At 34.1% G+C, this 25,627-nt stretch overlaps 3 protein-coding genes across 3 annotated transcripts; 2 read left to right on the top strand and 1 right to left on the bottom strand.

Moving 5' to 3' along the window:
• The first annotated feature begins 5,207 nt into the window (after positions 1–5,207).
• LOC143569491 (uncharacterized) lies at positions 5,208–8,270 on the top strand. Its single transcript, XM_077055382.1, has 4 exons — positions 5,208–5,219; positions 5,353–5,429; positions 6,530–6,814; positions 7,948–8,270. The coding sequence occupies exons 2-4, from the start codon at positions 5,368–5,370 to the stop codon at positions 8,021–8,023; spliced, it is 423 nt and encodes a 140-aa protein (XP_076911497.1). The 5' UTR covers positions 5,208–5,219; positions 5,353–5,367; the 3' UTR covers positions 8,024–8,270.
• Positions 8,271–9,590: 1,320 nt separating this feature from the next.
• Positions 9,591–12,818, top strand: LOC143569490 (calnexin homolog). The gene is made up of 6 exons (XM_077055381.1): positions 9,591–9,887; positions 9,987–10,059; positions 10,859–11,985; positions 12,092–12,163; positions 12,501–12,617; positions 12,726–12,818. The coding sequence occupies exons 1-6, from the start codon at positions 9,792–9,794 to the stop codon at positions 12,816–12,818; spliced, it is 1,578 nt and encodes a 525-aa protein (XP_076911496.1). The 5' UTR covers positions 9,591–9,791.
• Positions 12,819–13,818: 1,000 nt separating this feature from the next.
• Positions 13,819–20,811, bottom strand: LOC143569498 (ribonuclease TUDOR 2-like). Its single transcript, XM_077055387.1, has 17 exons — positions 20,636–20,811; positions 19,393–19,552; positions 19,218–19,292; positions 18,997–19,110; positions 18,820–18,915; positions 18,512–18,718; positions 18,216–18,428; positions 17,480–17,587; positions 17,216–17,383; positions 16,932–17,129; positions 16,401–16,763; positions 16,053–16,283; positions 15,787–15,975; positions 15,632–15,706; positions 15,343–15,537; positions 14,885–15,262; positions 13,819–14,295 (listed from the first exon to the last, which is right to left on the bottom strand). The coding sequence occupies exons 2-17, from the start codon at positions 19,540–19,542 to the stop codon at positions 14,101–14,103; spliced, it is 2,955 nt and encodes a 984-aa protein (XP_076911502.1). The 5' UTR covers positions 19,543–19,552; positions 20,636–20,811; the 3' UTR covers positions 13,819–14,100.
• Between the last annotated feature and the right edge of the window lie 4,816 nt (positions 20,812–25,627).

Below are 25,627 nucleotides of genomic sequence, written 5' to 3'. Positions count from 1 at the left end.
ACTGGTTTTTAGTATTGAACTCTGGAACCGGTTACAAGCTGGTTAACCGAAACCGGTTTTTAGGTTTTTTAATTATTTTTTTAAATCAAATTTTTTTCGGGGTTTGTTGACTCAAAACTGAGTAGTACCCGACCTGAATAACCAGTCAAACTGGTTATCTAACCGTTGACCTCTAACTGGTTTTACAATTAACCGGTTAACCGGTTTGAGCACCTCTAATCTTTGTATGTCTAATCTAATTAAACTGGTTTAGTCCATCTAATTCATTTAAACCTAGAAGTGGTTATATTTAATCATGTTAAACGGATTATGTTGTGCAATTATGTTATGGAAGGTGCTATATTCAGGTGTCTTATTTATGTCATTTAACTTGCTTTTAGACATGTTGTGTTTATATAAGCCACATTTAATTTGAACGGCGTGTAGTTTGATTTTCGCCCATTTTGTCTGAATGTTAACGATTTCTTCTCAGTTTCCTTGATATTACACACCTAATCAGATCCTCATAGGCTTCTGATTACTCCACAAATTTTTATTCAACATGCATCGATCGACCCCATATAAACATATCCTACCGTTCACGTCTTCCTACTAAAAACCTCAAAACAACAAAATCTCTCTACCTATTTCTTTTGAGCATGTGATTTCCTATAGAGATCCTTTAAGTAAACATTCTAATTGAAATGACAAGTTGTTTTAAAAATTCACAAAACTTGTTACTATGCCACATCTAAAACAAGATGCATAGCTTCATCTTCACCCTTGAAAAAGTGGGTATCTTATTCCCTTACGTTTGTGACTTTTGTCTTAAATTCCATGCTTGTTTTGGTTCCCCAATACCTACCTTAACTTTGGATTTTGTTCATAAAAAACCGAAAAGGAATTCAAATCATTTCAATACCAACACCTGACAACCACCAATATAACATACTCAATGTAACCTAACTATGACCTTGTACTTTCGAATCTAGTTAAAAGAGGCAGTTCTTGGTCCTATATAAAAATTATTCTAGTTTTGAGTTGTTATATCTAACTCAATTTATTAAACGAGGCTGTGTTTTGGTTAAGTTGTTTGAGCAGCTTAGTTAAATAGCTCGTGTTCCAGTTGGCCAACTTATTCCATAACTAAAAAGGGTAGACACGTCAACCCATTTATTACAACTTGATTATAATATGTTTACAACAAGACAACCTGTTTGACTTGTTTAGATAAAAAGATTAAACGGACTGTAAACTTCTGTAACATCCTACTTTTGGTTATAATAATAAAATAAATTTTGTCTATTTTATAGTGGGTCGTTATCGGTTTAGATAACTAGAATATGAGTTGGGCTCGTGTTGGGTTAAATGGATATGGGTTATGGACTTGGGTATGAAAGAAAGAAGGAAAGACCATGGGCTTAAGCCCATGACCCCTAAATATATAAACCATAATCACCATTAAATCCCTCATTTTACACATATCCCTTACACCACCCAAAACACACACTTAAGCTCTCTCTCTAGTTCTCTCCTTGCCTAAGCCGAAACCAAGAAGGAAACCGAGCATCGACCTGAGGTAATGATATGATGTTGTATGAGCTTAAACCCGCTAGATTTAGTCATGAAACGACGAGCCGACACCTTTAAACCGTTAAAGTCACGAGATCTGGGGGAATCGGATATAAACCGAACCTAAGATGAGCTTAGGGGTCACCCTAGCTCAGATCTGGATCGAACGGGACGAAAAACGGTGAAAAATGGTGGAGAAACGAAGAGATCTCGTTTTTCCGGCGAGATTTCCGGTTTTCCGGCGACGACGGCACCGGAAAGGCGGCGCCGCCGGTGAAGAGAATGTTTGAAAGGACATCTGACATTCTGTCAGATGCCCTAAACCCTAGACGCGTGTAATGAACTGGGCACGCCCATTCGTTAAGAAAAAATAACGAATTAGCCTAATTCGTTAAGCATTTCGATACGCAATTCGTCAGACAGTTCGTTATGGGAAATGACGAATGAACCCTCATTCGTTCGAAGGGTAATTCGTTATAAAAGGGGGGTCATTCGTTACAAGGTTCAATTCGTTATAAGCTCCAATTCGTTATAGGGCTCAGTACGCTATAAAGATCAATTCGTTATTAAGCAACGAATTGGCCAATTCGTCATAGGGTAAAGAAGTAACGAATTGGCCAATTCGACCCCAGCCAGGGGCTCTGCCCCTTGGACCCTGCTAGGGGTTGCCGCCCCTAGACCCCGCTGCCAGGGGCGCTGCCCCCGGACCCTTCGTTGAGGGTTATAATTAGACTAGAAACGCGAGATGAGTAGTGATAGTTAATTGATGCATGTAATTATTATACAATTAGCCGTGCCCAACTGAAGAGAGGGATAACAATTAATGGTGAACGTAACCGACTCCAGGTGAGTTTCTAGCCCCACTTCCTTGTTATGTTTTTAGGGTTGTGTGCATACTCGATGTGATAGTTAATACACTTACCATAAGTGGTAAGTGTATGCCTTGTATGAATTATGTATGATGATTGCTTGACGATGCCTGAACGATCTTCGGATATTGCATGTACCGTCAGGTGGTAGCTAAAGATGTGATTGATACGTATGAAGTAAGATAAGATGTATGTATGACTATATATGATGTATGCATGATGTATGTATGATGTGTTGATGGTACGTGAACGCTCTTCGAAGATTGCACGTATTGTCAAGAAAAGTATGTAAGAACAGGTATGGTATGAAGTTATGGAAGGAAGGGAGACCGGATCTTAATAATATCCGAGGATGAAGGGAGACCGGACCCTAATAATATTCGAGGATGAAGGGAGACCGGATCCTAATAATATCCGAGGATGAAGGGAGACCGGACCCTAATAATATCCGAGGATGGAGGGTACCGGACCCTAATAATATCCGAGGTATGTAGGGTGAAATGCCCTTTAAACGTAAGGTTAGCTATAAATGTGTATGGATGAATAAAGTACATGTTAAGTATGTAATGCGTACCTTCGGGAACGTATATGTGTATGTAAAGTAAGTTATGTGATTAACTAGAACTCAGTCAGCGTAGCTGACTTTTAGTATGCACGCAGGCAAATAGGTTGAGGCAGCTCGCATGATTGAAGACACATGGCATGGGACCGAAGATACTGGCATCTCGAAGAAATGTTGTGATGTTTTAAAGACTATGTTTTATGTTTAAACAACTCTGGATATTTTATAAAACAAGATTTGATGGTTATGTAAAATGTTATGGTTGAAGCGTTATTATTCCGCGAAAGTTTTAATTAACTCTGATATTTAGAACTGTGTTTATGAGTAAATCCAACACTAAAGTAGGGTTACCGGTAAAAGAGCCTTACAACTTTAAGTTACACGATTTTAAGTATATCTAGGTTTCGATTTTGATGTTATTATTTTATTTGTATTATTATAGTATAAAGTGATTTGCAAGCAAGACTTCGAGTATAACCTACCTTTACATTGTTACCATTGTAGATAACGAAAAGAGGTTTTTATTTCTATTATATAATATGTAATAAGCTCTCAATTGCAAAAGATATAAAACATAAGAAAGTAATGTTTTGATTAAAATAATATTCTTTTAACAATAATAAAAGCAAAAGTGTTAAAAGAGAATAAATCCTCTCAATATCCAACAATCTTATATATGCCTTTACTTGTAGCAAGTGTGATTTGTGAAGCAATCAAAATGGAGAGAACAAAGGTCAACATGCTTTCTTGGTTATTCATCTTTCTATTTTCTACCCAAATCCCATCAAGACTTGCTCACGAAAATAAAAGGATTGAACATTCAAAAAGCCTAGCTCTACTCCAAGAATCTCGAGGTAAAGGCTCCTATGACCTAATTAAGGTTCCTTTTACACGAAAAATTTGTATTAGATACATCGGAGTTGTTTATGATGCAGGGTTAGAGTCAGTAACTTTTGATGGCAATCGGGATTTCATTAAACATGATACCATGACGTTAGCAAAAGGACAGAAAGGGGGAAGGGGAAGCGGTGGTGAATCAATAAACCATACTCCTCGTAAAAGCAAGACACCAACTAACGCCCCTCATCGTGTGCTCGAGTTCATAATGGTTATCAGTTCATGTATTTTGTGTTTATAATGACTTAAAATGTTACCATTTCAAAAAATAAGTGAGAGTCATGTCACATGTGCTCTTCTTTCATTTGTGTATTATGTTTTATTTTTTTATATGAATTTTATTTGGTTGTTAATAATTCGCATGCTGGTATTAGTTAGTTGTTGAAGTATAAATTCGTTGTTTAAAAATATTCAGCTAACGTTTTTTTAACTGACCACTAAACAAAAAGTTGCGACTACCATTCCTAGAAGTCTGATTGAACATATGATTTAGTCGATAATATCAGTCAATCAAGAGTGTCAGACGGAGAAGTGAGAAGTGTTGACTCCCTGCGAGGGATGTCCATCAACGAACTAGTGAGAAATCGACTTGTTGTGGTGACAATATGAGAAGTGAGAAGGTGATGTCTGACTAAGTGAATAAATCATCGACCAGGGTTTTTTAGGAATGTATCCGATGATTATGCTATAAAATTTGGGCCTAGTACACTGGTAATAAAATATTAAAACTTTTGTGCCTTAACTATAAGAGCAAGCCAATGAGTGATCTTACATTGACTGGAGTTTAGCTCCTTTACAAACCGGTTTGAGTCAATTTCAAACGAGCTTTTTTTACGATAGAGGTTCAAGCTTCAACTTATAAAGCTTGGACTCTGATTGTTTTGTTTATAAATTATTTAATTATTTTATTTATACACGTTTATTTATATTTTTGTATAGTTATGATTATATTCTCTAAAATATATCTATTTAATTTTATAAAAAATTACATTATATTTTTTTTAAAAGAAATAGTCGAACTCTTTACTGTATCAAACTCAAATTTATTAATTTGTGAACATAACACTTTATTTAACTTATACAAAAACTGTTTTTTTATTTTATACTTTTTATTGGCACATTTCCTTAAAAACAATCCAAGTATAGTCGGTGAATAGATGACGTGTCTCTTCCATACTCATCCACCGAAACCATTACACTCCTTCACCTCGCCACGTGTCACCACTCTCAACTTACGTGTCACATCTTCCCATATATAAGCCTTCTATGCATCAAAATAAAATGATTACAGTTACATTTAAATCTACTTCCAACTTCAATATATGGCATTCAGAGTAACTGTGAGTAAAAGATGCACCGGTTATTTGTTTAATTTAAAGTTTTAAGCCATTGTTCATATATGCATGTATATATATATATATATATATAATATATATATATATGTATAATAATAAAATAAGAAAGTGTTTGCAGAATTTGGTGAAATCAATGGGGATTATTAAGCCAAGAGGAAGCCCAACATTTGCTACATCAGCCTCTCCCAAGACCAAGTAATTTTTTTACGGTTTATTACCTACTCGTAGAGGTGTGCGTGCATGAAACCGAAAAAACTGATTCAAAACTGGAAAAAAGAAAAACAAAAAAAAACAAATGTTTACGGTTTGGTTTTGGTTGCATCTAATAAAAACCGTAAAATTAAAATCTCAAACCGAGTTTACGGATTTTCACTTTTTTTTTAAGTAATTTGTAAAATATTTTAGTAAAAACCCAAAAGCTAAACTGGATTTACATATGTTCATTTTTTTATTATGTGTTTATGCGTCAAGTAATTTATTAAATTAAAGTTTTAACAAATATAAATGAACTTATGGTTCGATTTTAGTTTTTTATGTAATAAAAACGGGAAAAACCGGGCCAAATATTGAGATATTCATTTATAGTCCATTGTTTCAAGTAATTTGTATAAGTTGAGTCAAGTAATATATTAAAGTTTTAACAAGTATGACTGAATTTATGGGTTGATTTCAGTTTTGCGTGTAATAAAAACTGAAAAAACAGGACCAAATATAGTGATCATTTTCATTTATAATTCATTGCTTTTAAGTAATTTATAAAAGTTAAATAAATATATAACTCAAATATTTTAGATTTATAAAAAGTTAAGAGTCAAGTAATTTATTAAAGTTTAACAAGTATGACCGAACTTATGGTTCGGTTTCGGTTTTGCATTTAATAAAAACTGAAAAAACCGGACCAAATATAGAGATTATTTTCATTTATAATCCATTGCTTTTAAGTAATTTATAAAAGTTAAATAAATATGCAACTCAAATATTTTAGCTATTTTAGCGAAAACGAGTAATAATTAGGTCGTTATTAATCAACAAACCGATAATTTATTCTTTTGGGCCAAAATTTTATTTCGGTCCCGAATTTTCAACTCTAGACAACCAAAAGAACAGGAATTTATTAAAAAAAAAACTAAAATGGACCGGTTTTTGAAATTCAAAAAAGAAGTTATGGTTTCTGGTTCGCTTTAGCCCAAAACCGAACCAAGCACACCCATCTGGTCATGTACTTGCAAATTGATAATCATACTGCATGTGTCCATTCATATCTTAATGAGTATGAGAATTGGGTAATTAAATAGGTCGTTGAAAGGCGCATACACCCCGGTTTACATCTCACTGGGGTTGATATTAATGGCGGTAAGCATCGGAGCGTTCACGGCAACGCATCAGCTAAAGAGATCACCGAATGTTTCGGTGAAGAAGTCGAAGAGGGAGTCTTTGTCGGAGGTGGAGGAGCCGGAGAAGGTGGCCGAGGAGTCGAACGACTTCATTAAGAAGTCGTTCTTCAGGAAGATTGCACACGTCCAGGACGCGGACAGACAGGAGATCATGCCTGATCAAATCCGTGGAGATACTTATGCAAAGTAATTATTATTATTATTGTTATTATTATTATTATTATTAGTTAACATGAACTTAATTGTAAGTTGGACACGGTGTTAGAAATCAGTTCGTTTTGGCCGGTTGAACCGGTTATACTGGGTTTCAAATAAGTAGTTGGTATTTAGAGCCGGTATTTTTAAGTGGTTTGCTAGAGCATCGAACCACCGAATTAAAATGAGTAACCAGGTAAACGATGTCATAAACCTATTACCTATTTTTATTTAAGAAGTTTTACACATTTTTATTTAAAGAAAACTTTGTTTGAAAATCAAGTACCTTTGAATTAGTTTTGGATTTTTTTTTGTTATTAAGTCATGTAATGTTAAGCTATTTTTTGAGTTGAAAGTTGCGTTTATATAAAAAAAATTATAGGGTAAATTATTCAATTCGGCTGTATTATTTTTTTAACATAATTCGGTAGGGGCGTGCATGGGTCGGTTTGGGGCGGTTTTAGACCAAGCGCATAACCAATATGTCGGTTAATAGATAATTATAACCATAACTGATCTGTTATGGCGGTTTTGGTTAATCGGTTTTGAAGGTTATATCGAGTCGGTTATGGGTCGGTTAATCGTTATGAGTCAGTTAATCGTGATCAAACCAATTAATGTATAACTGAGCCTAAAAATTTGGTACTAAAAAACTTGAAATGACATTCAATAGTTCAATAAATTATATAATTCTTAATATTAATAATATTATATTCAAACAAACAATTAATGGTTTAACTCTTTAGTAAAATTAATCATATAGTATAAAAATAAGAGTGTTATTAGTTATTACTTTCTTTAATTCTTAACAAATTATCAATAGTGTGCCTAATCATACTCCATAAAGTTGAGAATCTTGTAAATGGCGGTTTGGTTTTGGCGGGTTCGAAATTATCTTTAACCATAACCGACCCCTATTTGGCGATTTTGAAAAATTCATTACACCAACCCGCTGGTTATGTCAGTTATCGGTTAAAATCGGTTCGGTTATGTCGGTTATTGTTCGGTTAATGGTTATGGCGGTTAATTTGCACACCCCTATAATTCGGTATGAGAAACTACCGGTTTTTAAAACATTGGTTAGAGACAGCTGGATTGTTGATATTTGTTTTGCGGAATCTCAGGCACGAGAAGCCATCGACCGAGTCATTGAAGTCGGTGGGAGTTGATGTGGAGAAGAAGCCAGCCACGGCCACTTGAGCATTGTAGATTGATGCTTGAAAATGTGATGTGCTAATTTAGCTAGTTTAGATTTTTCATAAGAGGCTTGAGACACAATTAAGCGTGTAAATAAGCAAAATATAATGCATCTGCTTCTTCAGATTATATCGGATTATAGTTTAGAAGCAAAGTTAAAAGTTTTCCTCGACTAATGTCAATGGTTTTTTGGTTCGTGAACACATGTAGGTCATCTTGACCGAATCATATCAATTACACATGCTTATCTTTGTCGGTATTGTTCGTATTTGTGTGTGGTTTGAAATCGAAGGTCATCTTGACTAAACCATATTAATTACACATGCTCATCTTTGTCGGTATAGTTCATGTTTGTGTGTTGTTTGATAATCGAAGGTCATCTTGACTAAACCATATTAATTACACATGCTCATATTTGTCGGTATAGTTCATGTTTGTGTGTTGTTTGATAATCGAAGGTCATCTTGACTGAAACTATATTAATTATACATGCTCATCTTTGTTAATTTTTCTTTTGCAGTATTGTTTGTGTTTGTTTTGTGTTGTTTGATAACCGAAGGTCATCTTGACTGAACCATATTAATTACACTTGCTCATCTTTGTTAATTTTTCGGTATTGTCCGTAATTACATTTGCTCGTCTTTGTTAATTTTTCGGTGTTGTCCATGTTTGTGTGTTGTTTGATAATCGGGCGTCCCCTAGACAAAGGTTGCTTCAGTTGTGTTGCGTCGGTGGTGTTGTGGTTAGAATGTCAGCTAGGTGGTCAGTGGCCACCTATAGTCGGTGGTGTTGTGGTTAGAATGTCTACTGGGTGGCCAGTGGCCACCTATAGGTGGTGATGACGACGACCAAATAACCCGTTAAATTTGAGTTAAAAGAGTTTAACCATTCCACGTATTAGTTATGGCAGGTCATAAATTGTCATGTTTTTGTTTATGCTGATGTCACATGAGTGAAATGTTGTTATGTTATCGTCACGTACTCACGCAGATAGTAGTTTCACTTTTAACACTCACTAAGATATTGTGCATTGGCTTCACTAATCAACACTAATTTGTAATCATAATCTAATCATCTACATAATTTTATACGTTTATTTATTTTATATAATGTTATATAATGGGTCCGGGCGGGGAAGGGTACGAATAAAAACACTATAAATATAACACTTTCGTCATTCATCCTTTATTATTACAATCTTCGTACAATTTTTCGCTACCCAATTTTCTACTACGATCATAAACTCTTTCAATCCAAGCAAATCGTCCTTCCATTATAAGGTTTTACCATAACTCATACAATATATAGCTATATAACACATTACAAGTCATAACAAGCCTTTAAAATATAATTTTAATTTTTGGCTTTATATAAATAATAATATATTTTAATAATCCAAACCATGACTTATCGAGTGGTGTTAATTCACACAAGCTAAATGCGTAATCAATGAGTTTCAAGTTTAAATAAATTTTTTCTATATAAAAAAATAATTTATATATTCTTCAAATATTGTAATTAATACATATTTTAAAGATAAAATACATGTATCATATAAATAAAGCGTATTCTACGAATCGTACACATTGATCTCGGACTTTGCTGCATGCCAAAAACCACACGTGGCAGTCTCTTATGGACTGATTTATTGCTTAAACTAATCTCACTTAATAATAATAGTAATAATTAATATATTGTATACTTCACAAAAACTAAACCAAACAAAGAGAATTCAGATATCAGACCACCTTTCAAGTTTCATCTCCGGATTATGGCACCATGCAAACCGAAAATCAATCGCTTGCGGTTCGTTTGTTTGATTTTGATCGCTTTATTCGCGTTGGAGACAAATGCTTCTTCAGGCAGTGTGAGTGATGAGCTTATAAAGTTATAATGTAATGTGTTATATATATAGGATCATATTGTTAGTTTTGGAATTACTAAAGATTTTGTTTTGTCTTGTTAGATATTTTACGAGTCGTTTGATCAGTCGTTTGAGGAGAGTAGTTGGATTGTTTCTGAGAATGAAGATTATTCAGGTGAGATCTATTTTAATTCGATTCATTGATTTGTTTGTGTATCACGTCGGATCAATGAGACATTTATCGAAATGTTAGTTTTTAATTTTGGTTGATCGCGAAAATATACTAAAAACCGTTAATGAACGGTGTAGGAATGATAATATGTAGTCTTTCATCTATGCACACCACGGATTGATCATACGGTCTGTATAACTTCTTCTATATAGTTATACGGCTTGTATGATACGTGAAACAAAAAAAAAGGTTATAACGTGTATGAAAATACAATAAGGTTTTATATGTGTCTGTATGCAGATACGTGAAAAGTTTTATAGTAGCATGTATGAAAAATAAGATAAGGTTTTAAGCGTGCTCATATGATAATGTGAAAAAAAGTTATCATAAACTTGTATGAAAAATACAATAAGGTTTTATTTGTGTCTGTATGATATATGAAAAGTGTTATAATATCATGTATGAAAATAAGATAAGGTTTTAAGCGTGCTCATATTATATGTGAAAAATGTTATAACAACATGTATGAAAATTAGACAAAGTTTTTATATGTGTCCGTATGATATGTGAAAACGGTTATAAGTTATAACAACGTGTATGTAAATAAGATAAGGTTTTATATGTGTCCATATGATATGTGGAAAAGGTTATACAAGATCGTTTTAAGGTGATTTGCAAAAGTTATACCTCGTGTACAAACTTATATGACAGTTATACTATAGTTGACTTATGTGACACTGATGTGACAGTTTTGTGTCCTGACTGCACACTTAATATTCCATTCCTTGATGTGAAAACTCAGGTGTATGGAACCACTCTAAGAGCCAAGGCCATGACGATTATGGGCTTCTGGTTAGCGAGCAGGCTAGAAAATACGCAATTGCGAAAGAATTAAACAAACCTATAGATCTTAAAGACCAGACTATTATTCTACAATTCGAAGCTCGTTTTCAAAACGGCCTCGAATGTGGTGGTGCATATTTAAAGTATCTGCGACCGCAGGGATTAGGCTGGAGTCCTAAAGAGTTCAACAACAAGTCTCCTTACTCGATCATGTTTGGCCCCGACAGATGTGGGGCCACAAACAAGGTTCATTTTATTATGAACCACAAGAACCCGAAAAACGGAAAGCATATTGAACACCATCTTAGTTCTCCACCTGCAGTCCCTTATGATACAATGAGCCACGCGTATACTGCGGTATTGAAACCGGATAACGAGTTGAGGATATTGATTGATGGTGAAGAGAAAAAGAAAGCTAACTTTATGTCAACCGAAGACTTTGAACCAAATTTGATACCGGCAAAAACTGTACCTGACCCGAATGATATAAGGCCCGAAAACTGGGATGATATTAAAAGCATACCCGACCCAAATGCAAAAAAGCCCGAAGACTGGGATGAAGACGCACCAATGGAGATTTTGGATATGGATGTTGAGAAGCCAGACGGATGGTTAGATGACGAGCCAGCTGAAATCGACGATCCGGAAGCATTAAAGCCCGAGGATTGGGATGATGAGGAGGATGGCAAATGGGAGGCTCCAATGATTGACAACCCGAGATGTGAAGCTGCACCGGGCTGTGGAGAGTGGAAAAGGCCCATGAAAAGGAACCCGGGTTATAAAGGTAAGTGGTATGCTCCGCTTATTGATAACCCGAATTACATGGGTGTTTGGAAGCCTCGTGAGATCCCGAACGTAGACTACTTTGACCTTGATAAACCGGACTTTGACCCTGTTGCGGCTATTGGTATTGAGATTTGGACAATGCAGGATGGTATATTGTTTGATAATATTTTGATTGCGAGTGATGAAATGAGTGCTAAATCTGTTAGAGACACCACGTGGATGCCGAAGTTTTTAGTTGAAAAGGCGAGGCAAACCGCGGACGAACGCGCAGCTAGTCTTAGTGGCCTCAAGGGTATCCAGGTAATTAAGCTAAATAAGTTCAAAAATTTATATATATATATTTTTTATTTTTTTATATATATTTTTTTAAAATTTAATTTTTTAATTTGGTTGCAACAAATTGCAGAAATCTGTGTTTGATGTGCTTTACAAGATTGCTGATCTACCTATATTAGGTGACCACAAGATGAAGGTTGTGGTAAGTCAATTTACATATATTTAAAGAAAAAAAATTCCATTTATAAATATTTGAAGCTTGTGACACAAGAATTTTAACGTGGTTCAGTCTCAGCAGAGGACCTACACCAACAGGCTGCAACTGGGATTTTTCTTACTAGCACAAATTTAAAAAATAAAAAATATTAAAATTACGTAACATGGTATATATAGGGAGAAAACGAGGGTTAACAACTTAATGAACAAGAAACAAATAATGGGCCTGAGCCCATGTTTTCTTTGTCGCCATCTTGAGCCCAAACCCAAAACCGGCCTAAAACCTTCACAAATCCTTACGGTTTAAATTTGTGTTTGTGCAGGAACTAATCGAAGAGGCGGAGAAAAAACCGAACGTTGTAGTTGGAATCATTATTTCACTTGCTGTTGTCATTGTTAGTCCCTTGTTCAAGATCTTGTTAGCTAAGAAGAAGAAGCAAGCAGTAAGTACTTTTTTTTTTCTGAATTAAGTTATAATTTTTTTTAAAACTTCATCTTCTGTTATAATGATTTTTTTAATATTTTTTTTTATTTTTTATTTTTATCAGGTGAAGGTAAATGTGGTGCCAAAGAAAGATGAAGGAAAGACAGGAACAAGTGAGGTATGTGAGGATCAAAAGGATACAAAGCAAGAGAACTAAGTGTGCTAGATTATAAGCTTCAGTTTATGGTAGAATGCAATATTTAGTTTTTACTAGTTGTTTTCTTCTTTTCCTTTTTTAGGAAGTTTTATCGAATTTTTTCGAACATAAACGGAAGATTTTAAACGGAAAATAAGAGTTTTGATTGGATCGTCGTTTCTAGATGTCTCTTTGCTTGTTTCAGTTAATGCTGTTGCGATACACGTGGGTCGTGACGGTCTTATATGTAGAAATAAAATTACGAGGGTAAGTTCACCGGGATTCAAAGAAATTGGAATTTTAGTGTCATTCCTAACATGTTGTCACTGTCACTGTCATTGCCACTGTCGTCACCATTATCACTAATGCCTCCACCACCATTGAAGTCGTCACGTCCCCACCACAACAATACAACACCGCAGTGCCGTCCCCACGCCACCCCACCCCACCCCACCTTCACATCACCGTCAGCACATTCTGACTTTTTTAACAAATTAGCAAACCAAAATGATTTTTTTGTCAACCAAATGCATTACAAATTCCAATTCTTTTAATAAATTACAACACATCATTCAAACTTCTTTAACAGAATAAATACAAGAAATAACATGGTACTGTTAATAAAAAAGAGTTGTGTTGAATTGTCACTCCACCGATAGGTATCGATTTGAGTTACCCCTTCTTTCAATCTCTCCTTTAATCCACCGGCTGCCGAACGTCATGTGTTCCAGTCTCTCCTTTCCCCATCGGACGGTGAGGAGCCATCGTTTGTCATGAAGTTAACTGCAACTTTTAATGCTTATATGTAGTTTCATGTTCACATAAAGAAAAAGGTATATGGATGCTTAATAGCTTATTACATGTAACAAAACTTATTCCTACAAACTTTTTGCTATTATTAGTGAATTTAAGATATAAAAAAAACTAAACCTATTATATTTTATAAGCCGATTATTACCTGCAAATGACTGCAGGCGAGTTTGTAGCATAACTTTAAAAGAAAAATAATCATAAGTCTAAAGAACACGGAATGTAAACTTATATCACAAACAAACAAACATCCGCTTATGGTCTCAGTTAAACTCCTATCCTAACACCACCGCTGCAGGCCTTATTAAGTCTATATAAATTAAACAACAATAAAGAACGAAACAACGAAACAAAACTGTCAAAACTGTCCTCTACCAAGTAACAAAACAACGGCAAAATCTCCAACAGACGAAAAGATAAACTTTCTGTTTGCAGCATGTCATGTCATGTCATGTCATCGCTCTCTCCCAACTGCATCCGTTTCTTTCTCAACTTAACGTTTCCCAGCGCCAGCTTTCTTAGCACTAGGCAGCGGGTTTTCCTCGTCATCAGACTCAACATCACCGTATTCCCACATTCCATACCTTTTAGTGCGCGCTTCTGCTTGGTACTTTTCTAGTTCATCGAGCATTTGTTGTTTGTCTTTAGGCTCCCATCGCCTCCGTTTCTCCAGCCTTGCCACTCCTCCCTGCACAAATAATATTATTTTTCAAACTAAATAATTTTGTAATCAAATGTCACGCGTAGGGGTGGCAAATGTGACCCATTGGGTTGTATTAAAATGTATATAATGGGTCAGAATGGGTCAAACTAAAAAAAATGATTGAAACGGGTCAAAACGGGTTGACATTTCTTGAAGGTTTTTTTTTTGTTTTGGAACGAGAAAACGAAGGGAACTTTTTAGTACTTTTACTTTTTTAGTTTTTGATTTATATTTTGAGTTATGATTTTTTAATTATTTTATTTTTTTTTAATGAGGGGTTTTTGAAATGGGTCAAAATGGGTTGAGATTTCAAAAACCCCTCATTAAAAAATTTTAAAAAATTATAACTTGAAATATAAATCAAAAACTAAAAAGTTTTGTTCGTTTTTCTCGTTCCATAAAGAAAAAAAACTCGATAAATGTCAACCTGTTTTGACCCGTTTTAATCATTTTCTTTTTTTTAGTTTGACCCATTCTGACCCATTATATACATTTTAATACAATCCATTCAACCCATGGATCACATTTACCACCCCTAGTCACGCGCTAAAAACCAGGCATACGGATTACGGACCTTGAGCATGATGGCATTAATGCTGGTATCGGCCTCTGCGTCGATCAAAGTTACCAACAGAATATTTCCGGTTCCTTGGCCTTTGACTTTTCCTCCGGAGTTGTCTCTATCTCCAATGACTGCTTTAAATACCTTCGGCTCACTAAGTGTGTTTTCACTCAAATGCATAGCTGCTTCCTGACCGTAATCCTCCTCCAACGACGGTACCTTCAAGTATGCCAGCTGGCAAAGTTGAGCCAGCCCGGGTGCAGAGGATACAGATGGATCCAGAGGTCGTAACTGGCTGTAAGTAACAGCTTCTTGGTTTCCATAATCAATGTAAAACACCTCGAATTTGTCTTTAGCTGATTGAACAGCGCCACGTGGACCATTTACAACCTTACACGTCAATAAACAAACAATTTATTAAAATCATACTAAAAAGAGAATCTTTGAAGAGTATAAATCCGTCTACTCACCATGGCTCGGTTCCATGAGTTATCTGCACTGAACTGTGCAAGGACGATATCGCCCTTCTTTGGATTGAATGCGCCAATCACAGGTGCTTCTTTGAGGTTTAAAGAAGCAAGTTGCTGTTGGATAGAAGCAACTTTCTGATCTTCGACAGCCTGGACATAGAATTTGCCTCCACCGAGAACCTCAGTCACAATCGCCTGTAAGTAACATTTGATTAATAAAAATAACAAATCAAACAGATTAACCGTTAAATAGAGTAACAATATAAAGGAATAATAAAATCATAATAACCTTAAACTCTTCTTTCTTTTTCGTATCATTAGCTGCACCATTAGAAACTTCCTCTCCTACATAGTTCTCCCATATCTGCAACAAAACCGTCAATCAGAGTCCATTCCAAAATCTAATTTAAACTTAATATATGAATTTAAAACCAATATACTCGCCTTTAATTTCTGCTTTTTGGCAGACTGCTCAGCCTGAGCAAGAAGATGAGCATCTTGAATCCTATCAGCACCAAACCCTGTCTGAAGTCTTGCAAGGCCGGCTTCTAGAAGGTAGACCCCGACATTAGTTTTTGATTCCCACAAGGTACCCAAAAAGGTTCCGGTTCTATCAACTGTTTCCACCTCAAACTGAGCCCACAAAATAATCTTAGTAAATATCAAGAGCTAATAAATATCAAGCATCAGGGGTAAAAAAGGAATATCACCTCTACATCCCTTTGCATAATCTTGCGTCTCATAAGTGAAATAGCATCGTTTGAGTAAGGCTCGTCACGACCAGGGCATCGGACACCAGATAATGAGAAGGCAATGCTGCATGTTTCTTTTGGGACAAAGAGTTTAAACCTATGACCACTGAGAACATATTCAACGACAGCTGTCATCCTCCTGTTACGTTGCAGAAACGGGAGGAAATCTTTGGCTTTCTTGGCTGATGTCTGAGGAAAAACCGAATTCATTTATAAACTATAATAATAATTTTAAATAAATAAAAAAAACAATGACCATTATGATGGTCATAGACTCATAGTTAAAGTGGTTTGAGAGTTTCTAACCGTTAACAGATCTGTGACATGCATACTCGGTGGATCTTTAGCAGAATGAATCCCTTTTCTACCAGCAGTAGCACGGGATTCAGCTGCAAGGAGATTCTCATAGTAATTTGATCTTTCCTCGAAGTCTCTATGCCTAATGACAGTGCCCAGCCCACGGGCGATGATGAGCTCGGCAACATTTACACCTGGCTGCTGACTCGCTGCGGTAGCAGGGGTAGTCGCTGACACATCTTCTCTTTCCTTCCCTTGAGACAACAAGAAGACTGATCCAAACCCCATCACCCGTGAATCTCCAGGCCCGGCAGGAGCAGCAGATCCATCCGCAAGTGGGACCTTTCTAGAATATTCCATCGAAACTTGAACCTATGTTTAAACAAATATTTCAAAGATTAAAATTACTTTTTCTATCATAATTTTATGACCAGTTTCAACATGCAGTGTTTTAACGCATTAACCAACTCGCCCTTAAAACTATCTCTACAATCTTAGATAACAGTTTAAAAAAACATATTCTAAAAAACAGTGTCATACTTGCTGGCCAATTAATCTTGTTCTTAGGAATTCTCTGGCTTCACGGGCATACGGAGCAGGTTTCTCATCTCTTCTTGGATTTCCCAATTTAGGGCACCTGATACTTGAAAGATTGACTCGTCTCTCAGCTGCTGGACTGCCAAACGGAAGAGATTCATCAGCAACAACAATGCAGTCTCCGCTAACAACCTCAACCACCTGTAATATAAAAACAAAATAATAATAATCTTCAGTTGAACTTTAGATAATCGAGAGGAGTTTATATGAAGCAAACTTCGACCAACCTTTCCAGTGAAATTGTCGGATATTGCCTTTGAGTTAGTGGATGGAGGTACATAGTTTGTCCATAGCCTCAACTTATTCTTCTTTGCGAGAAGTTCTGCAGCCTTTAACTTCCTCCTGGCTTCGTCTTCCATCATACTTGCACTCCACTCAACATACTTTGCATATCCCTACATAAGAATACAATAACAAAATAGAAAAGTCAAAACTTCTTTTTTAAAATGGTATCAAGTAACATATTGTAGACTTAACAGTACATAACATACATTTTCAATTAGCTCCATCGCCAAGTCCTTTGGTGAATCACCGTCAGCATAATACACAGAACCAATCAAATTGCTAAACTTGTCAACGCCCTCAAGAACAATGCGGACCTGTAGGTTAAGTCATTAGCAAACTAGATGAATTTTTAACTCAGCAGTTCTATCTAGGGGTGTGTGTGGTATGGTTCGGTGCGGTTTTTGGCTAAAACCAAACCGAAAACCAAAACTTCGGTTTTTGGAGTTTTTGAAACCGTTTGGTTTCGGTTGTTCGGTTTTGGTTTCGGTTCGGTTTCGGGTTTTTCGGTTTTTGCCATTTGAGCTTGAAAATTTAAGACCGAAAAAAAAGTTAGCAACATATAATGAATTCAGGTGTAAATAATTTTGTTAATTGTAAAATAATAGACTGTTATGCATATTATCAAAAATATTGGAGTTACATATTTATTTAATTCTTATAAATTACTTAATATAAAATATAAAAAAAATAAAAATTTAGGAATTTGGTTCGGTTCGGTTCGGTTTTCTTGGTTTTTTTTACATGTAAAACCAAAACCAAACCGTTAGTGCGGTTTTTACAAAAACATAAAATCAAACCGTCGACTTTTGTATCGGTTCGGTTTTTTCGGTTTGGATTTTTTGGTTTTTTCGGTTTCGGATTGGTTTTTTCGGTTTCTTGCACACCCCTAGATCATATCTTTGCCACTGGAATAATCAAACATTTAGCTAACAGTATACATACATCTCTATTAAGCACGCGGATCTCAGTAAAATGTTTCGCTTCCCTTCCAAAGGCATCAGGCGAAACTTCATTAAAGGCTGATGAGGCTGCAATTCGCTGAGCTGACGTTAAGGGGCTGCGAGAATCACCATTGGTGTCTCCATTTGGTTCATCAGACGGGACATCAGATGCTATTATAGAATCTTGTGTTTGTTTTCTTCCCATTGATGGTGCCTATTAAAAAAAACATAATAATGATACTGTTACGTTAACAGCAAAGTATCAACAAAGAACGTATATGCTAACAAACTTCCTACCTGGATTCCAGCAACAAATACTTGAACAAATTGAAATTCTGGAAGCAGATAAACACGAAGTGAGCTCCCATCACGAACTTGTTCCACAATTGCTTCCAGGGGTTTGCCTTTGTTTACAGCTAAGAGGCCCATTGCATCTAAATTACTGGGATCACCAACAGCAGACGGCGGAAGGTCTCTAATCGAAGCTTCAACAGAACCCGGGGACTAAAACGAAAATAAAAATGACAACATAAAAAACAATCATTTTATTTTACATGTGTGGAACCAAAAAAAAAAAGTAATCATTTGGATTAACGGTAACTAACCCTGTTCCATAAACCTATGCCCTGTTGTCTGGCTTGTTCTTCAAGGCGTAGCAGTTCAGTATGCTCAGGAGTCACCTCTCCTTTAACCTCCTTAACCTGAATTCAGTAATTCCGACTAAGCTGAATGCAAAGGTGAAATCCCGTAGTACTATATGCTAATAAAGGAATTAAAATTACCTTCGCCCAGCCATGAGTGACAACCTCGTTTCCGACATTTGTTGTACCAATGAAAACACTGCAGAATTCACGGGAGAAATTTGGGATGGTGTATTCTGTTCTAAAAACAACATCCTGGAAAAAAATAAAGAACGTAAGATGAAATATTCAGATTAGCGTCAGTTAATGATGCGAGTGCAACATGAGATTAAGAAAGCAGCAAAAGGTTGTATGTATCGGACCTTTCCTACGCATAGCTTCCTTAGAAATTCTCTGCTGTCCCATGCAAATGGTTCATCTTGGCCACCTCGACGTGCCTAAATATAAAAATAAAAATAAAAACTGATGTGTTATTTATTATATTCTATTGTGGCAGATGGGCATTTAAGGAGTTTTATGTTAAAGTAGGCCGTATACTAGTCGTGGAGCTGAAAGATGAGCCAAAACAATAGTCTTTTCAGGAGGGATTTCTGCTTTGGTAATTCCCATAATCACCAAAGTGTCCCCAGATGAAACCGCTTTCACTTTTCCTCTCAGCCATCGTGAGTTTGCAGCTGGTTGTGCCATCACTACAGATCTACAAAACATAAACCAAAAAAAAAAAGACATCAAGCATTATTAAAACTAACAACTCAAATAACGCACGGCACATAGTTTTCTAATTGTCACATAAAGCAATGTCCAACCACCGTATAAACTAACAGGGAAATAAGTATTCAGGCATAAAACATTTTATCGCCATCTAAGGTGATCGGCATCCTTATAATTGAAAATTCATGTCATCCAAGTAACAGTGTGTCTTTAGCTTTTAATCGTTACAGCATAATTAATTAACCACCGCTGCCATTACACATTTTAATAACTCCCTGTTTTAAAGTTGCATACCCTACCTCATTCAAAATATCTGAACCAGAAATCAAGCTATTATCACTTACAAGACTTATAAAAGATGATTCTTTTCAGCCTTTCCGGTATAACACACATATACAAAATCCACTAACATACAATCCATCATCTCAGAAAACCTCACAGATCAACCTCATGCATGTAAATACGCAGATTCATAAAATTAGGCTTAATAAAACCACATAATTACACTTCAATCACATCATAAATCCAACAATCACCGATCTATAAAACAGCACGAATCAAAATCACAGTATAGCGTATCCTCCTGCATCTAAACACGCAAATTCACAAACTATGCTTAGTAAAACCACATAACAATCACGAACACATACATTAACACTTCAATCACATAAATCTCAATCAATCATCCTATATCACGGATCTACCAAACAACACGAATCAAAATCACAGTATACCATAACCTCATGCATGTAAACACAAATATTCATTAAATTATCCACAAACGCATACATTAACACTTCAATCACATCATAAATCTCAAATAATCACCGATCTACCAAACAACACGAACCTAATGCATGTATATACAATTATCAATTGAAAATCCACATAATTATCACGAATGCATACATTAACACTTCAATCACATCCTAAATCTCAATTAAATCATCATAAATCACTGATCTATGAACAACACTAATCAAAACCACAGTACACTATAACCTAATGCATGTAAACACAAGCACTCACGAAATATTAAGTCTAGATTCAGATCCGAACAATACAATACCTGAAAACAGCCTGCTAAGCTCCTCTCAATCGATCAATCAACCAAATCACAGCTTCAATTACACAAATTATAACCAATTAACAAAATCCACACGTAGTAAATAATTAATTAAAAAGCTAAATTAATTATAACGTGTTCGAAACTGTGAAACCAGTGGGTATGTATTAGATTAGTTAGGCCGGCGGAGAAAATTTTGTTACATAAAAAGAGAAGGAATTTGTTTATATATATTTAAAGTTTTATTGGATTTTTAAATATTATTCATTTTATCGACACTGGTTTCAAATTTAAAAAATTTACCCTCGGGTGATGCTATCCTTTCTTTCCGAATTTTGAAACTAACGTTTTAGCCTTTAGGGCTTTTGATGGGATGGATGATACGAGTCGAATGACGTAAAACTTAGCTCGAAACGGTGATTCAAACGGTTTGATTTTTATTAATTGTGAGTTCAAACACTTGAATTGAAGCAATGTTTTATCATTCTAGAGCACCGTTTTAAACTAAATTTACATTAATTTAATAAACTTGTATCATTTTACGATCAAAAGTCCTAAGATATTAATTTGAAATTCGGAATAATATAACGTCGTTAAATTTTTTTAACGTGAGAATCATTGGAGTTGATTTTTTAAAATTTATAAACGCCAGTAATGATAAAATAAATAGGGATTATTATCTGTTAATATCATTCAATATTCCTTATTTAAATACCAAAAGAGGAAGTGATTAACTTGCCCCTCTATTTACGGTAAATTACCAAAAATACCATAAGCCTTTTTGTTCAAATGATTCTGACTAGTTCTGGAGTGTTGGAGTTCGGGCCCACTGGATCTGTATCCATGACGAGATTTTGATGCCACGTCGGATGGGGTAGCCTATTGGGATGTGACACGTGTGGTGAGTCACGTGGGGTTTGGTACACCTGTGTCTTTGTGTCTCCGTGTCAAAATTAAAGTTGATGTTAAAATATATTTTTTAATGTTTGTAAAATAATTAAAAATTTAAAATACCAAAAATAAGAAAGTTTGTATAAAACTATAAATAGTTAAGATTATAATTTTTATATAAAAAATCTAGAGCGTATTAAGTTAGTAGTCAAGAGATAGTGTTATCAAATATTAATTGTGTTTATCAAAAACTTAAATAGATAATCTTTATGATATACTCCGTATCAATTATCTTTATTAACAACTAAATAGATAGGTCATTAAATAAAACAACTAAATAGATAAGCTTTTTTCAAATGACACGTCGACTAACACACTTTATTTATGAAATATTATAACCTTTTCTCTGTATATTTTGTTCTGTATTGTTTTGTTATTAGACTAATTTGATAACATGATCTTCTTTTATGTCTATTGAGCAGGTTATCTATTTTTTTTAAATAAAAAATGTTTTTAATCGTCAAATATAATTTTAAGTTATGCGTCCATCGTCCTGAAAAATATATATATAAGTGTTTATGAAGAGAGAAAAAAAGCAGAGAAGACTAAATTATCACATTATACCTTTTTTGTTTAGATTAAGATTTTAAATTTGGAAAACATCTATAATATATATAAACGAAAACATAAAAATCCTATGTGTCGCGATGCGGTCGCTCCCCTTTTTTTGGAGTCACCATATTTTCTTGATTTTTAAATGGAGGCTTCTCATGCATTTGACCCGAATTCATGGGTATGGGTCTAATCAAACCCATATATTTCTTAAACGGGTTATAATATCTCATTAAATTCAAAACTAATCTCACCAAATATTTGATATAAAAAATCCTATAAAGTAGGGATTTACTAAAAATTAATATATGATTTATTTAAAAAAATATATATATTATTTATAATTAAAAAACCAATTTTATAGTAAAAAAATAAACGGGTCTTGGGTCTCATCAAACCATATAGCTTTTACACCGGGTTATAACATCTCATTTATCTGTGAAACAATTTATCATCAAACCATAAGTATATTATTAACCTTCATACAATAAAAAAATAAAATTCAAAACATATATAAATGTTATAAAACAAATAATATAAAACAACTTCCGTAAATAAACGAAACATTTAAAAGCTTTATGACTGTTTCTTACATTTACTCAAGCCACCATATTGTTTTATTTGTAAATAAAGACTTTAAGTGCATTTGACCCGAATTCACGGTATGGGTCTCACCATACCTAGATAACCTTAAATGAGTTATAACATCTCACTGTTTTAAAAATAAATTTCATCAAGTATTTGATATGCAAATTTTATAAAGTAAGGATATACTAAATATTAATATCCAATTTTTTATGAAAAATATATTATTTATAATAAGAAATAATTTTATAGTAAAAAAAATAAACGGGTCATGCGTCTCACCAAACCCATAGCTTTTAAACGGGTTATAATATGTCATTTATTTGTGAAACTATTTCATCGTCAGACCTTAAGTATATTATTAACTTTTTTCTAATACATAAAATTAGAATGCAAAAAAAAATATGAATATTAGACACGAAAAAGAATCACAATCCCTGTAATATGGGGGATAAAAACTAGTAAAGTTATATATCTTGTCAAAGTTCTCTAAAAGAAAAGGTATACTTTCAATGAAACATTGGTGTGAAATAAATTGATACCTATAGATTTTTCAAAACAAATAATAAAACTGTGATTGAAAAAGTTAAAAGTGATGGAATACTGTATTCCTATTATAGCATTTTACTAGAAAATTATATTGTTAAGAAATATTATATACCTAATATAGCACTTTACTAGAAAAATATATTGTTAAATGATATTTGCATGCTAATTTAAAATCAGAATAAGATCTGAGTTTGTATTTTTAATAAATTCGCTCTAATTTTTATTCTCCATAATATAGGGTGTGTAGTTTTCAATTCAAACGATTAGAATTTCAAATTAGCCTTTCAATGCATTTGAGGTGTCACTAATTTACAAATTTTTTAATAAAAGTAATTAAAAATAAAATAAGAAATTAAATGATTGAAACTTAAAATTGAATGATTAGTTTAGGTCCTTTAGGACAATGGAAACTATTATTAGCCTAATTAAAAAAATATATATACTTTACTAAAAAATGCGAGTCAATCAAATAAAGCATAAGAAATTCTGAATAACATTCATATAGTCACAAAACCCATGACTATTTAATTAATATATCTAATCTAAAAATATAATACTATGTTTGTATTACAATCCTGTTATTAAATTTTTTAAGATAAACAAAAGAGTAATAAAGTTATATATTCTTATTGGTGCATGAAAATCTGGACCAAATTCACTTTAACTTTTTTTTTTTTTCAAACGATGACTTTCACAGTTAAGCTATCTCACTCTGCGAACATGTCACGCCCCACCACCCCACTCAAGCCAACTATGTTGACATGATCGGGTTCCACGCTAGCATCCGAGTTTGGCTTAGCGTTCCCGGTAAAACCCAGTTGGCTCACCCCGCTCGAAGGCACGGCAAGTTAATAATTCTTTGGTAAAATCCGGTCGAAATCAGGATTCGAACCCGGAACATCCGGATCATCCATTATGTTCCTGGCCATTGAGGCAAGCCCCTCTGATTAACTTGTTAACCTTTTTTTTTAACGACAAACAAAATTTTATTAAAATCACTCGAGAAGATATAGCAAGATGCTAATTATGTTAGGTACAACTAGACGATCGGGTGGATCTAAAAATCAACAAACATGTTCATAACTATCTAACAAAGCCTATATATCTTTACATTTGAATGATGTAAAATAATCAAACAAACGTGAACAAGTTAATGTCTTTGCATGAAGCACAAAACATAAACGAATTATATTTTATTTTTAATTTACATACTTTAACTTTAAAAAAAATAATATTATATGTGTTTGTTAGTTGATCTTAGTTTTTTAAACAACTAAACTACTAAATTAATTATTTCCACCCATTTGACATGTGTGTCCCATTGAGACTTGAGCCCATATCGGTTAGTTGAAGGCGTACATTTTTACCACTAGACCAAACTAGTGGTTAAGTTGATATTATTTAACTAGCTTTTGACCCCGTGCATTACACAGGATTTGTTAAATAACAATAACAAATAAGATCCGTTATTTCAATTGTGATTTTCAAAATACTTATGAATTAATTTAATGTACAGAGTAAATGTATGCATTATGTTTTTTTTTCAGTCCAGGACTTATGATATGTATATTTTCCATGTTTCATCCCGTGTACTACACATGATGAAAAATATAACATTAATGTAATTTATCGGGTAACAATATTCAAAAAATTATTAATGTGTATATAGACAATAATATAGAGCATAATGTCATTAAATAATATTTAACATCATTTTTTTTAAATGTTATTATAAAGGTGACATTAACCCATTAATATATTTTAAGAGAAAAACCAATAGCTTTAAATCTAAATCTAAAGTTCAAACAAAAAAGGAACCGTTAGACCATCTAATAATTCTTGCTATAAAGAAAACTTCTAGAAAAATAAAAAGTTTCATTTGTTTTTCAGAGGAAACCAGCTCAATAACACTCACTGTTCAAGTATGATATTCTTTCTCCAAAACAACCCAATTACATGAATATTAAATTCACCAGCCTATGTATTAGACCATGTATAATTAAAACCTTACATACATGAGCGTTTCACGTTACGTGACGTCCAACAAGTTTTTCATAGTTATACAAGAAAATAGTGTAATCTATACCCTGCCCAAAACTAAAATTACTATGTTCTAAAATTATGTATGAGTTGTTACATTTAATAAGCTATGTTTTATTACTAAACTTGAAGTGATAAAATAGAGATTAAAATTACGTAATGTAATGGTAAGGAAGAGTCTTGGTGGTGTTTCATGTGACTCAGGCTTAATTCCTGCAGCCATCGTTTAGTTTTAGCAGCACCTGGTGCCGATGAGAGACTGAACGGTTTTATATCACCCTCGTTCACTAGTTGAATAATTAATCTGAACAGTTTTAT

This window comes from Bidens hawaiensis, unplaced genomic scaffold (assembly GCF_021521415.1).
Source record: "Bidens hawaiensis isolate Kalapana, Puna unplaced genomic scaffold, B.hawaiensis_p1.1 tig00024513_1, whole genome shotgun sequence".
In the NCBI taxonomy this organism is placed as follows: Eukaryota; Viridiplantae; Streptophyta; class Magnoliopsida; order Asterales; family Asteraceae; genus Bidens; species Bidens hawaiensis.
Note: the sequence above shows the minus strand (reverse complement) of the source record. Positions and strands in the feature narration are given on the sequence as shown.

Excerpts from the sequence above, each read along its gene's own strand:
- LOC143569491 (XM_077055382.1), top strand. The coding sequence starts at position 5,368 with ATGGGGATTATTAAGCCAAGAGGAAGCCCAACATTTGCTACATCAGCC. Across the intron at positions 5,430-6,529 it reads TCAGCCTCTCCCAAGACCAA|GTCGTTGAAAGGCGCATACA; the intron begins GTAATTTTTTTA and ends GTAATTAAATAG. Across the intron at positions 6,815-7,947 it reads CGTGGAGATACTTATGCAAA|GCACGAGAAGCCATCGACCG; the intron begins GTAATTATTATT and ends GCGGAATCTCAG.
- LOC143569490 (XM_077055381.1), top strand. The coding sequence starts at position 9,792 with ATGGCACCATGCAAACCGAAAATCAATCGCTTGCGGTTCGTTTGTTTG. Across the intron at positions 11,986-12,091 it reads GTGGCCTCAAGGGTATCCAG|AAATCTGTGTTTGATGTGCT; the intron begins GTAATTAAGCTA and ends AACAAATTGCAG. Across the intron at positions 12,618-12,725 it reads TAGCTAAGAAGAAGAAGCAA|GTGAAGGTAAATGTGGTGCC; the intron begins GCAGTAAGTACT and ends TATTTTTATCAG.
- LOC143569498 (XM_077055387.1), bottom strand. The coding sequence starts at position 19,542 with ATGGCACAACCAGCTGCAAACTCACGATGGCTGAGAGGAAAAGTGAAA. Across the intron at positions 17,130-17,215 it reads CCGACAATTTCACTGGAAAG|GTGGTTGAGGTTGTTAGCGG; the intron begins GTTGGTCGAAGT and ends TTTATATTACAG. Across the intron at positions 16,764-16,931 it reads CAAGATTAATTGGCCAGCAA|GTTCAAGTTTCGATGGAATA; the intron begins GTATGACACTGT and ends GTTTAAACATAG.